Source organism: Atractosteus spatula, chromosome 13 (assembly GCF_055471065.1).
Source record: "Atractosteus spatula isolate fAtrSpa1 chromosome 13, fAtrSpa1.hap1, whole genome shotgun sequence".
Lineage (NCBI taxonomy): Eukaryota > Metazoa > Chordata > Actinopteri > Semionotiformes > Lepisosteidae > Atractosteus > Atractosteus spatula.
In genome coordinates this window covers 36,711,304-36,730,256 of record NC_142718.1, presented here as the reverse complement: position 1 = coordinate 36,730,256, position 18,953 = coordinate 36,711,304, and the positions used below count along the sequence as shown (strand labels likewise).

General features: G+C 49.0%; 1 protein-coding gene across 1 annotated transcript in view; it reads right to left on the bottom strand.

Annotated features, from left to right (window-relative positions):
* The window catches only part of satb2 (SATB homeobox 2), a 35,558-nt gene extending 19,920 nt beyond the window's left edge, over window positions 1–15,638 (bottom strand). The window contains exons 1-5 of the mRNA XM_088930601.1: window positions 15,470–15,638; window positions 11,166–11,342; window positions 5,117–5,243; window positions 4,724–4,847; window positions 509–611 (exon numbers count right to left, since the gene is read on the bottom strand). Coding sequence (XP_088786727.1) covers window positions 509–611; window positions 4,724–4,847; window positions 5,117–5,243; window positions 11,166–11,342; window positions 15,470–15,638 — 700 coding nt within the window. The remainder of the gene's footprint in view (window positions 1–508; window positions 612–4,723; window positions 4,848–5,116; window positions 5,244–11,165; window positions 11,343–15,469) is intronic.
* Window positions 15,639–18,953: the final 3,315 nt, after the last annotated feature.

Below are 18,953 nucleotides of genomic sequence, written 5' to 3'. Positions count from 1 at the left end.
GAGGCCTGTTTTCGAAAGGCACAGACCAGAACTAATACTGGCGCTCTGTAACCCGACGCTGCCTGTCAGAGCGCCGGGCTTTTATTCTGTTTGGGGTTTCTGTACTGACTTTGATCTGCTCTGCTGCGCAATTGCTCCATTTTTTTTTGGGAAAAGAAATAATTTCGAAGTCAAAAAAAAAAGAGAAAAGGCACATTCTTCAGCAGGCCAGCCTATATATGGCCGCGTGTAACAGGACCCCCGAGTTAAACTGGGGAAAGCACTGGTTTTGATTAGGGAGAGGAGCGTTTAGTTCCCACTGCTATATTAAGGGAGACATTAGCGGATAATGCAAACCAGGCCTATCTGGGCCCTGGCTGTCCTGTCTGCAGATCCCTCTCTCTCTCAGAGCATCCCAGCCCCCCTCAGCTTCACGGGTCACCTCAGGAGAAGCAGTTAGCAGAGATGCCGTTAGGCCAGTAATGCAGGTCACTCAATCTGTCTGGTTGCCTCCGTTCAGCAGCCTCACCTTTGATCTTCTTGTACTTCTTGTACCATCGGCCAAACTCCTGGCACTTGGTGGAGGACACATTGGCGTAGTAGGTGCTGTTCACGATGGAGGAGATCATACTCTGGGCAGAAGGAGAGAGCAGGAGTTGTGTGTCAAAGAGAGGTACTGCAGAGCGAGGAGGACATCCTGATGATTAATTCCCACGATAAACTAGAACTCTACAGCTCTTACTACAGAGAACACGTGCTGGCTAAACCAAAACATCAGTGTTGTTCAATCACAGTGTTTACAAGTTGCCTATTGAAATAGGATGGTACAGAGCACAGTAGAGACAGAGAGAAGTCCAGCTGTGTGCCCCAGTGCCACAGCAGAGACAGAGAGAAGTCCAGCTGTGTGCCCCAGTGCCACAGCAGAGACAGAGAGAAGTCCAGCTGTGTGCCCCAGTGCCACAACAGAGACAGAGAGAAGTCCAGCTGTGTGTCCCAGTGCCACAGCAGAGACAGAGAGAGGTCCAGCTGTGTGTCCCAGTGCCACAGCAGAGACAGAGAGAAGTCCAGCTGTGTGTCCCAGTGCCACAGCAGAGACAGAGAGAAGTCCAGCTGTGTGTCCCAGTGCCACAGCAGAGAGATACAGACTGGGACACGGTTCTTCCTGCCCCGTGAAAAACACAGATAGCTGAGAGAGTGATGCACCCTCACACTGGCAGACAGGTCAGAGGGCATCGTGCCCCAGAGAAACCAAAGTCTTTCCAGCGAAAAGCGAGAAAAGAAGGAATTTTATTAGCTATTAATACCAAACCACCCTTTTCAATCAAACGGCTCCTTTGATTTTTCTGCTATTCCTACAGCATTTATCGCAGCACCCTTTCAACCAGTAACCTTAATCAAGCCCTTACAAATGAGCCTGAGAAAGCAAAAGGCAAATGCTAGACCGTTGAATGAGAGGAGACCCCTGCAGAGAGACTGCGAGATTGAGGGAGGGGGGGGAGAGACAAGCGGTGACAGAAAACGAAGATCACTGGTAAATGAAAGGGTGGACCACAGGAGGTGCTCTCTCCCCTGGGTTCTGTCTGCCCAAGAGGGATCTGTTATTACACTGACTAGATGCCTCTCTGCCTATCTCTCTTCAATTCAATTCAATTCAATTCAATTCAAGGTGCTTTATTGGCATGACCGATGGGTACAATCAAGTGTTGCCAAAGCAAATAAAATAATGAAATTCACATGAAACAAAACAAAAAATAAAAGTAATATAAAATCTACAGACATATTACAGACATTTACAACAAAGACATATTATAAAATATTTACATATAATGTAGACAGAAGGGAGCATTACTGGGAGACACGCTCACTGTTCCTCAGGCTGTGACAGGAGATCACATACTGGGCTGCCAGTTCCACTGAGTTCCCTCCTCCCTCTGCCAGTACCTCCCCCACTCCCTGCACCCTCCTTCTCAGAAGCCAGGTGTCCGATTTCTCTGAATTGCTCGTGATGACTCTGATTGTACCAGGTGCTGACTACGTACTGAACCTATACTGCAGCTCGCACGTGTGCAGGCGCTCGTTCACAGAGGCGTGCAAGCCGACATGCAGACATTCTGAGAGGCAAGTGCACACTGGCGGACACACACAGAGCACTCCTGCTGACAGCGCAGGCACAGTCAGTCTCAGAGAGGGGAGGCCTAATTGTCTGGGTGCAACTTCAGGAAGCAGTCAATTTATACCCTGTGGAGAGATCTTCCAGGAGAGGAAGTGCACTCCATCTATCAGCTGCCTACATTCCAGTCCCCCAAGACTTACTGGCCAGGCACAAATCAAAATCACTGGTTCTTATCAGAGTCCTGGTGTTGTTTTTGAATTGCCTGTTGGATTCAGTTTTATAATGCTCTTAGTTTATTCTGTATTTTCTATTCAGTTTTACCAGTACCCTGTGTAACATCATTCTGTTTGCACTGGTCTCTTGGTGTTAATGTGGGTTCTGCTGTCTTGGTCCTGGTCCAGGTCTTTTAATACAGTAAAGCTTGAAGAGCTGGGAGATTCCAGCAAGTACAGCTAAGTCAATGAGCTGCTCTTGGTTGTTAAGTGTAATGTTGGAATGGAAAACCAGCGGACCTACTGTCATCTTCCCAGGAACGGCACTGGAGAGCTCCGATTTAAATACTTTGATAATTTTGGCAAATACCATGTTACACTTGTAAAACTCTCCCTTCACAGAAATCTGAAACTGAATCCTGAAGAACGTGTCAGAGCATCACTTCTTTCTACTCTCCAGCCCCCTGGCCTGAGAACCCTTTGTCTTCCACTCCCTTCCATTAATACTTTCTCCACGTTTTTGCTTCCCCAAAAACTGACAGCCACAGACACACACGCACACAAAGATGAACATAAGCTCTGAGAATCCCTAAATGTCTCCCTCCTCCGTGTCTCTGTGCGCTTCAGTAGAGGCACAGTAGGTAAAGTTAACTGTCAGTGAGGGACAGAGCTGCAGCACAGAGCAGACCTCACATGCCACAGCAGTGCAAGAATGAGAGAGACCGCATTTGGGATTCCTGGGAGACACTGAGCACTGTCCCACACAAGTGATATATTAACCCCCAGGGGAGGGGTCACCGTGGGCTCTGCACATATGGTGCGACATTACTCACAGAGCCTACGAGCTTCAGTGTTGCACTGATTTGATATTGTAGCTTAACCTTCTGGCTGCTCCACTTTCTCCATTTGATTATGATTGCTTAATTTATTTTTTAAATGAAGAACATACTTATACACATGCACTCACTGCACTGTCACGCTACACTGACACACAAGCACTCACTGCACTGTCACATTACACTGACACACAAGCACTCACTGTACTGTCACAATACACTGATACACATGAACCCTCTGTCTCACTACACTGATACACATGCAATCTCTGTCTCACGACACTGATACACTTACAATCTCTGTCTCACTACACTGATACACATGCATTAGCTGGCACACTACACTGATACACAAGCACTCACTGCACTGTCACACTACACTTATACACATGCACTCTGTTTCACTACACTGATACACATGTCTACACTGCAGTAAAACACTACACTGATGCAACTGGATTCACTGCAGTGACACACTACACTGATACACATGTCTACACTGCAGTGACACACTACACTGATACACATGGTTTCACTGCAGTGACACAGTACACCGAAGCACATGGATTCACTGCAGTGACACACTACACTGATGCACACGGATTCACTGTCTCACTACACTGGTACACGTTGCGAAAGCACAGCCCTGGTAGGTACCACATTCCCCAGATTCGTCTGGGGAATGAGCTGCTGTTCTGCCACCTGACCAGTTGCAGGAAGACATCTGGCCAGGTGGATCTTTTAAAAAGCAGAAAGAGGAAGCTTCCAGGGTCACTCAGTCAGCAGAATGATGTGTATTTCCTGAAGGACTGAAGAACTGAACTTGGACCAGAGGAACTGTGTGAGCTTCTGGGAATGAAATTAAACAAACTCACAGTTTTTTTGGAAACTTTGTGAAGAGTCTTGAAGAGAGACTGTGTCTGAGAATTGTTTGTTTTTGTGGCTGTTTAGCTGCTCGGCTGTGTTAGACAGGGACTGCATGAAGAAGTTTAGGTAGGAGCTCGATGAAGAGCTTAGGCTTTTGTTTTTTTATTTGGCTATGGTGTTTTGAGTTTCACTGCACTGTAAATAAAAGGCACTTTTAAACAGGGTGATTGTTTTAACCTCACAGCTGTATGTTTGTGTTTCTGTGGGCCTGGACCCGCCTGTCTAAGAGATCACGTTTATGACACACCCATGAGTACGTCACAACATGCATTCACTGCACTGCCGTCCTACCTACACACATGCATTCAGTGCAACACTACATGTGCACTATAAACATGCATTCACTGTTACGCTACAGTACACACATTCGTTCACTGCACTGTCACACTACAACGAGAGTATACACAGGCGTTCACTATCACACTCCACTTATACAGATGCACTCACTGTCACCAAACTATTATACACATGCACTCACAGTACTGCTGCGCGTACATTCCCTGCACTGCCACGCTGGAAACCCTAATATTAACGCCAGGTTAGTGTGTGGGTTAATGCACATCAGGACTACAGGACCCTAAAATAAACGATGCCCTGGGTTCTGCCAGGATGCTAAGAGTCCGCCTGTGAACAGAATGCGTTTGCTCATGCCGCACCTGAGACAGCGGGCACTCCTTGGCCAGTGTGCTCTGGTTCATCTCCTTCAGCAGCTCCTTCAGGGCGTTGCGCACAGTGGCATGGTTCCACTGCTCGGCTGGCAGGTCTTCCAGCTTGGCACAGCTGCAACACAACACCAGTCACTCCCTGTCCCTGGTACCCTCACCCTCCCCACCATACCCCAGTTTACACTCCTGCTTCCCCATGAGCAGCAACGACTTGCTGCTTCCAGTTTGCACTTCCTGACTTACTCCCAGATCCCTTGATCCCCCTGTTCTATCTCCTTATTCTCCCCAGCCTGAGCCTGCGGCACGCTCCCCGCTTGGTGCCCCTACAGTCCCATACCCGTCCCTCGCCCCCACCCTGCCCCCCTCGGCCTGCTGGCCGCTGACCTCTGCAGCTGGATGCGGAGGGTGACCATGTGGTAGACGTCCAGCAGCATGTCAGCCACAGTGGCCTCAGGGGCATCAGTCAGGTAGTGGATGGGAAGAGGGTTCCAGCGCCCCACCTTGATGATGCCTGCGGGGAATCAGAGAGAGAAGGACAGAACACGTCACCTCCGTGCAGCAACATCAGCACCATTACATTCAGGCTGTCCCATCATACAGGTCCCTGTAAAATAATTCCAGTGCCATGCAACAGGACTGAACCGTACTATTAGGGTGAACAACCACAACTCCTGGGTTAGGATAATCTACAGAGTGTCCCAGTCCCAGTCATATAGAATTCTTTAAAAAATTTTGCCTACCATTCATAAATCCATTTGTGGTTCAGGACTTTTAGAATTGCAGGATATATTGGTGACATTTACCCCTGCTTGAAGCTGAGGACTGGAACTCTGAACTCCTAGTAAAATTAAAATTAATATATATCAATGGGACATGCCCCTACCCGTGCAGCCCCTCATCAGCAAATGCACAGATATGAATCCTTTAGCACAAATTATAATAATATGTATTCTTGAGCTGAACTAATTGTTAGGATAGTGGCTGCTGTTCGCATTTGTATTGCAAAGCCCCTGGGTAGCCTTGCATACCCATATTTCTCTCCACAAAGACTCCGCTCCCACCTCTAGCTCCCGGGAACTGAGACTGGGATTGTTAAGGTACAGTGGCTGGTCTGTAGACGAGGGCATTACAAAGGCACAGGAGATTCCCTCGTACCATTTTGCAATGTATTTCTTCACTGACTTGGATGCTGTACTGTATTTATTATGGATACCAAACACCTTGGAGAAAGCCAGTAACACTCAGTGTCCTGTGCAGGCTGGAGAGATCCCAGTCTTCTCTGCTTTCTGCAGAAACTGCACGAGGAGCACCAACTTTCTGCACCCAATCTCTGCTCTCAGCCTGAAGCTAAAAGACTACAAACAACTGGCTGTTAACCTGCACTAATTTACTCCTTATCACAGGGAAGAGCCTCTCCCTTTGAAACCTGACACACAGACTGAGACTTGCTGCTATTAACCATAAATAAGAGACCCAGTGATAGCGCTTTATAGCAGGAGAGATGTCCAAAGAACAATTGCACCCTTGAACAAAGACAGACAGTTCAAGGTTTAGTGCTACGTCACCATCAATTAATTGATGCTAGTAAATAGCTTAATAATTGCATAATAAATGCTTCCATAAAACCCTTCCTTGTCAGAACTAGCAATGGAATTTGCTGAGCAATGAGCAGTCGGGGATGACTGTGCACAGACTGAAAGTTGCTAGAAAGGAGAGAGATCTGCCAATCTGTCAGGATCCTAAATCCTCCTTCAGGTCTTCCCCTCTTCTATAAGAAGAGAACATTGTGCTTCAGCAGTGCTCCCCTCACTGTGGAATAACCCCAGTCCAATACTGTTACTGTGGGAAACAACCCAACTCAAGAGCTCGGGCAATCCACAGGCTATATGTCCTTAGTGCCGATCTCTATGGATCAGCCTTGCCACGCTTGTAGACAACACTGTGAATGGCTAGGGTAAAGAACCACTTGAAAGTGATGTGAGCCTAGCAGTCTAGCAAAATCAGCAGACACGTGTCCACTTTCTGGCCCATCTCATCTTCTCAAGTGTACAGACTAACCCCGACGCTTTGATTGAGCAGAGATAGTCAAGATTCCTCCCATTCTAAAACAAGCACACTTCACATAAAGTAGCAGGCAGGTCCGTATTCCAGCAGAGCTTGTCCTAGTTTAAGTTGAAGTTAAGGTACCTTGATCAATGAACAACAGCAGAGTCTGCTGCAGGGACTTGAACCACACTTACCCACCATGCTACAAATGTAAAAATAACATCATGCACAAAACTGAGAGGGCACAAACACCCTCCTACTGCAGGTCATCCAGGAGGCTGCCATCCAGTGGGAAATCCAGACAATTCCACTATTGTTTGGGGGAGTTCTTATTTAAAACACTGAGGAGGTTCTGGAAATAGTCTCTCGGCATCTTCATTGTTGAAGTGGGACTGTCTGGTTCCCACGATGGATGTGCTGCCTGTCTGTGTGGTTGGAAGAGCCTCTGGCAGACAGGCTGAACTGCTAAAGGCAGATCACACAGTATAATACTGAACAAATGTTTAACCAGCTGAACGCCACCATTCAGATAATACGGCAGAGGGTTCAGTCATTGACACTTGTTCCACAGACTCCCCTTGAAATCGGGAGATTACAGAGTAGCAAAAAACGTGGCTGGCACCCTCTGCCCCCCAGTCCTGACTGCTTTTTACATATTCTTTAGGAGCAACCCCAAGGGCTTCTATAACACCCACTATTGTCCCCTCAGCTCAACATGCTGTGAAAGGTGTGAGTCTCACAGACCCTACATGGAGTGGCTTCGTGCAGTGCTGACGGCTCTGCACAGCAGCGCAATTAAATCAGTAACTCTGACGAGGAAAGCTGAAGGCAGCCCTCTTCCCTGGACTCTCCTGCTTTACTGGGAAGGGGGAGAACGAAGAGTGCACCTGGATAAACACCCAGATACCTGTGCAGCCCTCACCAGCCAGATCTGACCCTGCAGCTCGCGGATCAACACAGACTCTCCCAGACAGCAGCCAGCAGGGGACGGCAGATGTGAGAAAGAGCAAAAAAATGCCATAATGGGAGAAACCGGGTGGTACAAACTCTGCTTTTAAAGATCTGAATCTCATTGTGCGAATTATTTCGTCAGAATGGCATTTTTGAATTTGTATACAGAGCATTCCCTGGCATTGCATGTCCCCTCTGAGACAGGAGACTGGAACTATGAAGCTAAACAACACTAATCACATTACGAGCCGCTAAATCAAACGCAGGCTGGCTGGGGATTCTGTTTCACCCTTTTCAAAGAGAGACCTTCAGGATCTCAAGATCCCCGCTGGAGAAATCAGAAGAGATGCACAAACATCGGGCACCCGGGACTCCCAGTACCTTTAACTTGGTGCGTGTGCATGACAAGCAGTGCATGCTTGTTAAAACGACACACCTGCAGACAGGTAAGCAATACCTCTACAGCCTTCCATCCTGTGTGATGAGCAGGGGCAGCTCCCATCTCCAGGAAGCTCTGAGCAGGGTATTACGGTAAACATGAACCCACTCGGGTAATGCAATTGCATGGTTCACATGTGATGGAATGTGAAATATTTCTAAGACTATTTGACTTTAAATGTCTCTTGTGCCAAAAGCACAAATCAATTTAAGAGAAATTGACTTCAGTGAGACTCTTTTCACTGCACACAAGAAGCAGCATGCTAACAGGCACACTCACTGCTCTGACAGGTCCTTCTGCCTGTGTCACTCGAGTACCAGAATTAGTTAAACCGATTGTTTCTTCATGCATTGCTATTGGCTGTGTCTAACAATGGTGATGCCATCAGTGATAATTTATTATTTACGCAATATATAATAATGGTGCGCCAACTAAGCGCTGCTTACTTTTAGAGCTAACCAGAGAGATAAAACAATCTTTGCACTCGCTTTGCCATCTTCAGTTATATGTCAAACTTGAACTTCGCAAGCCGGCCTAGATTTTAAAATGGTTTATGTAGGCGTGAGCCCCTAGAGACAGGGAGTCTCTGGAATTGTGTGTTTGCATGTCTTCTGAGGTCCAGTGTTATGTGTCAGTGTGAGCTGGCTGGTGGTTAGTAAGTGAGTGCGGGTGTTTTGACAGGGTGAGGTGTCTGTTTCCTCCCATCACAGAGCAGCAACCGTGAATCACCATCAGCCGGGAACATGCTTATTCCGGACACCTTTTCAAGCTAGCACACCCCTGCACGCTGCCGAAACACCGAAAGGGACAAGTATCGACCTCAGGGTTCCTACCAGCAGCATAGCTCTGTAGCAGTGCCCTCTGCCCACTGTGCTCACTGCCCCGGTCTTCTCCACCGAAGACTCCCTGTGAGGAAGCATTTCCCTCTCGCTGTGGTTGCACAGCCCTCTCCCCTGGGGCGTCTTCCTTCTCCTCCTTGTTGGAGAGCAGAAGCTGTTGCGCAATATTAAACACGCAGTCCCCGGCTGGCCAGCCACACTGCCACCAACCCAGAGCCTGCCTGCCCGTTCTCTGGCTTAGAAAAAGCCCATTCAATAAATCAGTGGAGCAATGCCGATAAGCAAACATGCAAATACCATCTTTATATAGATAGATAATCTACCACTAATGCCTGTTAGAAATACTCTAGTGTAAGGGTAATTAAAGGCAACACTTGTGAGTATCCAATACACCCCTTACTTGCCCTGTGACAATGTCATGGAACTTGTACACTATAAAGGCAGGGAGTGGATACAGACACACCTCATCCCCCCTCCAAGTGAAAGACACCTCCCTGCCCTGGGCTCCCTCTATTGTCTTAACGAAGACCGAAGACAGACTGCTGAGCCCAATGTGTGCACGTGGCACGTTTGAAACTCTCCTGGTCTCCGAAACCTCCCTGGAGTGTTTCTGAATTGATCTCCCAAATGACAGAGAGCTCCATCAGTCGCCTCTCGCTGCCGAGCCAGAACGACACCTCCCAGAGACGTTTACAGGCGAGACAGAATTAAAAAGCAGCACGGACAGGGATCAAAGCAGCACACAATTCCCTTCCAGAACAGAGACGTATAAATAATAAACACAGATCTATGCACACTTACAGACCGTTTCTTATTTTAAAAAGGACAATGCCCAGTGTTGCCTTGATGTCAAACATATGGCAACAACAATGCACACTCAAGAAAATTATTACCAGTGTTAATTGTCTTAAGACTAAAAATATATATCTGTACATATGCTTCTATAAAAGCCTTTAGACCCTTATAATTGAAATAAACAATATCTCCCAGTTAATTATTGGCTGGGTTAATTAAAGAAAGGCTGAGCCGCTTTGGGGAGAGTTTAAAAATACCGCTGGGATGCAGTTATGCAGGACACAATTCAAACAGGGAAAAAATAGCAGGGACTCTGTATAATTTTGGTTGTAAACCACAGAGGAAAAATGTATAATTTAAGCCAGAAATTATTCATTTAACATAAATGCTTATTTTAAAAAACAAAAAGTATTCATTTCATAAGAATGGAGGGGCCGTGGGTGTAGCGGGGCAGTTTTATGTGTGTGTTTACAGGACGGAGCAGGAATGCAGGCAGGGGGCGAGCTCTCTTTTCTGCTCTTCGATTTTCGGCGGCCAGCTCCTCGCTTGCACCTTTGTGCGTCGGGATTCGGAGGCGCCTTGCGAGTCCTAGGCGTTTCTTTTTGTTCCCCACCCCCACCCCCCTTTTTGAAAACGCCGCCGTGCCTTCCGAGTTTCGCGGTGCGCGTACAGACGAGGACTCTCCTACACGGGGAGCCCCGTCCGCTGTTCTCAACCCCGACCCCTCTAGCGCAGAGCTCCTGGGGCGGCGCTGCCATTGCCACCAGTTTGCCAGGCGTGCCCCCTGGAGGCTCAGATGCCTCTGTCAGGAGAACAGCAGCCACAGCCTTGAGCGATACCCTCAACAACTTTGGCTTTGGAAGAGCAGGTCTCCAATGTTTACCTTCCTGTAAATTAATAATCTGAGTGCCGATGCATGAGTCTCTACAGTCTGTTATATATTCTTTATTAGCATTGCAGCACTTACTTTTTAAACTTCCTGGGCCCAGTTTTCCACGACAGGTGAACTGCTCACGTAATTCATTTACTCTGCGGGCGGCTAGCTAGACCCCAGACTAAAGGACAGTGCTCTTCACACAGCCTGGAGTCCCGGAACCACTGACCGAGTAACTGATTTCAGACTCTTTTGGGGGGCTCCCTCTCTGGCACGGCCTTGTTTCAGTTTGGATTTATGCTGGGGACCTGCCCAGGAATACTGAGCACACTCAGTGGGATTTCACTCTGCTCCCAGATCACTCGCGCTGTCTCCAGAACCCGAGAGTCTTTCTGGGGACTGGTGTAGCGCCAGCCGCAGAGTGAGGGGAAGATCTTCTCCCCACTCTCCTCCTTTCTCCCTCCCTTCCAGCCCCTCCCTCTGTCTCACCTTGGGCCTGGGCTGCAGAGCTGTGGGAGTACCCCAGCGCCAGCAGGGCGGTCTCGACCAGCTGGGTGAACAGCACGTCCTTGCGCACCAGCACGAACTCGGCGTGCTCCTCTCGGCCCTCCATCTCCCCGGCGCTGTCCGCCTGCTCCACCACGCAGAACACGGGGATCATCAGGCCTGCCCAGAGAGCCAGGGAGGGAAAGAAGAGGGGTGTTAGCTACGGGTCACAACTTGCACTGTCCGGTCTTCCCCAGCCAGGGGCCTGTTTTTACCAGGCATGGCTGTGCCTCTGCTGTGTTCTGTTTGGACTGAAGACCTGAGGAAGGAGAGAGACAGCTTGATAAACAGTAGCACACTGATAATGCTACAGTAACAGAGAGCAGAGGAGTGAAGAAAGAGAGGAGACAAGGGAGGCAGGGTGACAGACGAGACTGCATACCACAGTGTATCATGCTGCGATATGTGTAATAGCAAACAACACAGTGCCTAAGACCTGACTGCTTAGATTCTGTTCACCACAGAAAGATAAACGAGCCAGAGGCACCCAGCTACACATGGGACTCAGGGCTGTCAAGAATCCAAAACTCACAGGGTCATCTTTAGACCAGAAGAAAGCCTGCTGGGTCTTCCTGGCTCACTGAACTGCTGCTAATGATAAGGTGTGGGCAGCCAATATGGCCGCACCGTCCCGGGACTCCTGAGTCACCCCTCTGACTGCGTCTCTTTCCCAGCCGGTCTGCCCTACAGAGCAAGTTCATTGAGTGTCTTCTCACTGCAGACACAGTCCAGCTCCTTGGCGCCGCTGCCCGGAGGAAGGACACTACTGACGTCTACCGGGCATGACCTCCTGCTCAGCAGGAAGTAACAAGAGGGAGCAGGCCCTGTCTGTCATCGTCAAACCCCCCAGCATTCACACAGCCACTCCTGCTCACCTCAATGCGGACGCAGCCCAGCCACAGAGCAGCCCGCGCCAGCTCCAGGGCCTCAGGGCCTTCTGCTTTCAATTCCACCCTGAGATCTTAATTACCTAATCGTTCTAATTCTTTGCTTCATTAGCCCAGTTTAACCTTTCTCTGCCCCACGCCTGATGTGGCTGGCCCCGTCCCCCCCAGGACCCAAATTGAGGACCCCAGAGGGGCCAAGGGGGCAGAGGGGCCACAGCTCTGGACGGCAGGACCACGCCGGACACAATGGCAAGCAAGGGTATAAAAAACAGGAAAGGAAAGAAGGATTGATGCCGTCATTAAAGGGGGTTAATTAACGTTTTACGAAACCAGACCACTGAACTGTCTGTTTTAATAAGTAATGGTTTTGTTGTCATAAAAAAAATCCGGCTAATGTACAAAATCTAAATAGAAATGACACTAGACAATCGGTGAATCTAGCGGTCAGCTAGCCAGGACCTTGCAGAAATGCTGTGCTGTAGTGAACACCATCCCAACACTGAGCTCCAGGTCTGCTCCATGGCACAGAGCCCCTGGGGACCGCAGGAAGGCACTGCTCGAAGGTCTCCGAGCACAAACAGAACAGAAATCAGCTGAACCCAACAAAACCCAAACAGAGGAGTCTGCTCGGAGCAACCAGCTCTCAAGCACTTACACGCCCTTGAAAGCAAAGACAAGAAATGTAAACGTTCCAAGAAAACATGTTGAAAAATATGGATACTAAACCATATGATTTAGGACACCACGGTCCTGTCCGAGCTGTCAGAACAATATCTGATGGACAGGTGAACTTTATTAGAATGTTACCGTAGAATGCTATAATTTTGAAATGACAGAGTTTTCCACTTTCAAGAAACTAAACCAAGTCCGCTGATGGAGCATAATAACAAATGGATAGATATTAGAGGAATGAGTATTAATGAACTCTTGCCATCGCACTTTCTACATATATAAAGTGAAAGTCAGCAGCCACAAACAGCTGGTACTGCCTTATCGGGGCCCATCAGCATAACACCGCTAACTTCAGCCAGAGAAATAGACATTTTTCACAACTGTGGTGGCTTTTCTTGAATAAGAGCTAATTAATCTTAATTCATAGCAACTGCATTCTCTTAAAAAAGACACCAAAAAGCATGTTCCTTTTCAGACAGATACCGTGCGTGAGTGCGTATGCATGGGCACATTTCTGGCATCCAGTGGATATAAATGCAGTAAATGGTCTGATCCACCGATTTGAATAACAAAACCCTGCAGGTCTGTGGCCTGTCTGTTGTCAGGGTTTATTGCAGTGCAGACCTGAGAGACCTGCAACAGTTTGGATTACCTAGTACTCACACATCATCACAATGAACTAACCACAGAACACACTGCTCCTTTCCCTCAGCTCTAACCACTAGCCCACACTGCCTCCCTCTCTCTCTCCCAGTGCCTCAGCTCTAACCACTAGCCCACACTGCCTCCCTCTCTCTCTCCCAGTGCCTCAGCTCTAACCACTAGCCCACACTGCCTCCCTCTCTCTCTCCCAGTGCCTCAGCTCTAAGCATGCTGCTGAGGGATGGTGTGATGTGCTGTTGTAATGGTGTGGCACAGTATAGTACAGTGCCATTTGGTGTACATCTCTGTAAACAGCTCACATTCTTGATATCCCCCTGTTTAGAAAGGGTGCTTTGTTCTGCAGCCTTCTGTCGACTTTCAATTAGTTTTAGTCCTTAAAAAAACCATAGAAGAGCAAAATATTACGAGTCCGGCACCAATAATAAAAACAGAATGAAATGAACAGAGAGCCCCCGCCTCCCTGTTTTAATCAGTCAATTCCTATATTTCTGTTTCCTCCCCATTAATCATCCCTCTCCCAGTTCAGAGCAGTGTTATGGAGTGAATTACAGACTGGAGGCCTGTGCCAATTCAAGTAAGTGAATTTCCCCCAACAGGGAAATATAACTGTCAACACGAGCCGCTCTCAGCAGCTCGCTCTCTCGTTTCTCACCACCCTCTGCTCTCTCTCGCTCCCTCTCCCCCGCCGGTGGTCTGCGCCCCACTGTCCCCCCACTCTCCCCGGCTTTGTCTCCCTCTCTTTCCTCTCTGTCATTCTCTCTCTCTCGCGCCCTTTCTTCCCTTGCCGCCCCCCTCTCTCTCCGTTCTGGTCTGCCCATTGCTCACATGAACATTTATATCTTATGACACGAGTCCTCGTTCCTGCGTGTAATTATCCCGGGCTGGCCAGGTGTGCAGACGGGCTGCGTGTAGGAGTGCCCTCCCATAGCCTGCTTCTGATTACCTTTAACGCTGGGCTGAGCTGCGCGAAAAAACATTTTTTATGGAGAACTCATTGATCAGAGGATAGTCGCTTGATTGGGGTGGTAAGGGAGATATGAAAGCACGGGGCACGCGAGATGAATTCCTTTCACGATTTCCAGTCCTGGTGCTGAGAACTTGCAACCCGCACTGCGCACCCGGCAGCCCCGTGCATAACATCCAGTGCCAACAGGACGGGACAGCTTCCAGTTTTATCAGCTCCTTCAATCCCTGAGATTGAAAGATCTCGTTCATCTTGTCTAATTCAGTCACAAACTGAGCACCCAGGTGGGATGGGAGCCAGAACCGCCAGTGGCTGTGTCTGATTCACATTGTGAGGCAGACCCTTTGCAGGCCTGCTAATCCGTGCTCATCACAGAACTGACCACGCTGGACCTGCTCCTGTGTGCACTCAGGACAGGGCTGCACCCTTGTCGAGAGCTCAAAATCCATTGCTGTCTGTCCGATATATTCATATCTATATTAATAAGATCCAATATCTTTATTGATAGGATAATAACAGTAGGACATCTTGATATCTGTCAACATTCCCCTCACCCACAGGTGGCTCTTATCACACAGCCGCCTCTACGAGGGCTGCAGGAGGGCTGGCAGTGTGTGGTCTGCTCCCCACTGCTCCGCGCGGCCGCCCAGCGGCTGTAAAGACACAGGGAGTTTCCTCAACCTCAAAGGCAGCTCCCGTGAATGCAGTCAGTCCACACGCGCTGCCTGCAGGCCTGCCGGAGCTGGGATCTGCTGCTTAATCCCCTGTCCGGCACACCAGCGCTCACTCTGCACACAGCGGGCACGCGGGGATCAGCACACCGCGGGCAGGGACAAGAGAGGACCCCCCTTTCCCCAGGTTTTTTCCTTAGAGGTCAGTCATTCAGCTGACAGTCATTCAGCTGTAGCACTACACTGTACTACACTATACTACACTGTATGACACTGAAATGTACTGAATTACTAAGAACGGCAATGAATGCTTTTGCATCCTACTGGACAGGCTGAAGGAAGTTGTGCATGCCAAGGCCCCCCCCACCCCTGTCCCCCGATGAGCCTTACCTCCGAGTGGGCGTAGTGTGGCCCCATTGTGCCGGGTGCGTGGTCCTGGGGGGCTCCCGTTCTGCTCCAGCCGCCCCATCTTTCCTGGCGGGGGGCCGCTGAGGTCTGGGCTGCTGCCCCTGCGCTCTGGACTGTCCCGCAGGCGGGGGCTCTCACTGCGGCGCTCCATCCCCCGCCACCCAGCAGGGGGTGCTGCCACCAGAGAGTAGGGGCCTGCCGGGAGAGAAGGGGAGAGGGTGAGGGGCCGCGGCACGCCGCGGGCAGGAGCCAGGCAGCAGCAGCAGCAGCAGCAGCAGCAGCAGCAGCACAGGCCCGAGGCTCACTCTCCCGCCAGCCTGCTGGCCGAACGAGAAGGAGGAAGAGGTGTTCAGCCCAGGGAGCCTCACACCCCACCAGGACGCAGAGCCTGGCCAGGCGCCGGAGAGGGAGGAGCACAAGACATGGGGATGTGGACAGCATGCGTCCACGCGTGTGCATGACATAGAGTGTGTGTGCGGCTGTGGTTGGAGACAAGCGCAAATACCGTGCTTAGGAAAGCCTTAAATAGCCCATCCCCTATTCCCGCGTCTGCTGAGAAGGGAAAGATGTTTTCAAGCAGTTTCTCTTGATTCGTTCTCGCCTAGGTGTAGTTCAGAAAGGTTTCCAGGTGTCCTCATTCAGACCAAGGGGGGGGAAGTAATGTCTACTCGTGCGCTGGCCACTGAGCCACAGAGAGAGAAAGCTCTGCTTCCCGGACAGCTCCCTGTTTGTTTTCACAAGCCAGCTATTGAGAGCAGATTCACTTCTCAACAATAATATTTTCAAACTGCGGTCTCCCCTCTGTTGCTGTTGACATTAAAAGACTTTTTCGTGTTATTTTGAAGTTAAAGAACAGCAACTATAAAAAAAAAATTCTCCTTGGGCCCACAGCGCTTCTTTTCTCTTTTTTTAAAAATTTTTAACAACAATTGAAGAAATGAAAAACATTACAGCCGGTGCTTGATGAAAAGTTTAATAATGGGCTGCAGATGAACTGGCTCAACACGTGTGAATTAAGGCAGGGCTGGAAGTTTCTGAGGGGTGCTGGCCCTCGCAGACACACTGCCGCCCTGGAACTGATATTGACCATGGGGGTGGTGATTATTACGACGAGGAAGATGGGACGGGAATTACTGCCAGGCCCGGGGGACAGTGAACGATGGGTGGGGGAAGCTATCTATCAGATTGTGAGCTCACGCACCCCACAATCCCACTCACTCGCACTCATCAATAAGATACTGTACATCTAAAAGCTTGTAAGAGCAGCACCACTTGGCTCTTACAAGCCATGATCTATATTATAATCGTCAATCCCCAGATTTTTACATTACACAGATCAGAAGGTGGGCTAGTGTGTGGCTGATTGCATCTCTGGTTCTGGTGACGTCAGAACATCAGACAAGAACTGATGATGGGTCTAGGGACCTCAGCGTACAGGAGCAGGTGACTTGACCGGACTCTGCACCACACAGAAGGTGTCTGGCCTCTTAATGAGGTACCAGCGAGAGGGAAGCCGTGGTTGTAATTAAACAGGGCAATCTGTTAGCAGGACTTAGCTCCCACCCACACAGTAATGACCACGGCCAGCAGCAGTGACTCTCAGGGAAACTGAACACTGAGAGCCACAGGGAGAAACAGCGCGATAGTCGCACTTTAGCACACTGCATCCTGAGCTGAGACCTCCAACATCATCCTGATGCTGTGGTTTGATTGCCAGCTCAGTAGGCAAACACATGGGCAGCCCTATTCTTTTCCAGTAGAAAACTAAAAGGAGAATTTGGCATCCAATATTTTAGCTTCTGTCTTCCTCAGGGCATTGTGCTAACACTTGTTCCTTTTAAGGTCATTCACGTCGCAGTGTTTTTATATTGTTTTAATTGAACCAAACCCAGATATAATTTGGGAGAGAAGTGTAGCGTGCATGTGTAACTAATACTTATAAATCTTAATAACTTCGACTAGACGCAGTTTTTCAGAGACAAAGAGAGTCTGCTTTTAATAAACACGTTTGCACGGCATTTAGAGATCCCAGGCCGTGAATTAGTGGGCTGTGTTTTCCCCTCTGCAATAATAAAGCCATTAATAGCTATAAATGAGTCCCAGGCGTGCCTTGGGAATCCTCTGCTCTCTCACAGGCTTGTCGCCCAGCACATCAGCCACTGCGCGCTCACTTCACATCTGTCTCTGCTACACAGGACCTCACTTTGTCATCCGATACAGAAGAGCAGAACCGGGCCCTGGAGCGCGGGCCCACTCCCAGGTAGATTTGCCGCAGAAATGGACAGGCTGGGTTCTGGCCTAAACGGCTTCGCTCTCCTGCCAGGTGGTGGACAGTCTCCTTCTTGGAGCTAAGGTTAGGATTTGTCTAGATTCTACCAATCTGAAACTATGGGCATCCTCCCAGACTCTGCAATTAGCTAAATGAATATGAAAAGTAGCAGAATAAAACAAATACCAAATAGCTCAATAAAAGGATATTGGTATCTGGGGAGGAGCTGAATGCTCTTCTTACTAATTAAATGATCACTCAAAAGGAGCTGTCTCAAAAATGACTAAAGTTGCACACTGTTCAGACTTAACATCTTTTTGCTGCCCATACAAACTGCCACATGCTTTTATCAGCCTTACCTAACAGGAGAAACCTCTCTAATCACTCATTCATTATTGGAAAGCTGCATATTCCTGGTAAGGAGCTGTCTGGACAAGGGCAAGGTTAAGGTCCTTTGAGGCCCCAGAGAGCCCCAGAGAGCCTGAGCCTTTCCTGGTTCTTGCAGTGCTGGGAGATCAGAGAGTATAAATCTCTGTAAGGATGGGGCCATATAGTCCCTCCCAGTGCTGCGACCTCCTTATGCAGTCTGGCTATCTGAAACAATCTAGGTCCAGCACTTTGGGAAGGATCGAAAGTTGGGTCTTGAGCTCACAATCTTCTGGCAGTGGGAACAGAGCCTTTAACACTACTAGTGCTTAGACACACATAGTTCTGCATCACTAAACTGTCCTGCAGTACCACACAGTGAAGCATCACTGCAGAGTTCTGGATCACCATGTTAACCAAGACTGGCAGTGGGGAGAGCAATGTGTTGCATCCCATGGCTTCAGTCTGTAATATTAATTCCTTTGGAGGCCATTCCATTAATTGTGGCTGCTGGCAATAGATGTTGTATCAGATGTTATAACACGTTTGTATTTCTTACATTTTTACACTTGTTCTTTGCTGAAGATCAAATCTATCCAATAGGATCTCCAACAATACCAGTCCCTGTCTGCATGCATTAAGCTGGCAGCCCCTGCCCCTGCACTCTCCCACACTCCTTCAGCCTGTGTCCAGCTCAGCACAAGGCACCTCTCTACCTCCGGCACCCAGATCTACCCCTGGAAATAGATTTTACACAGGTCCTTGGGTCTGGGCATTCTTTTCAGCAGCCGTCTACCGAGTGAACCTCAGCACGCTCAAATTCGCTCGCCC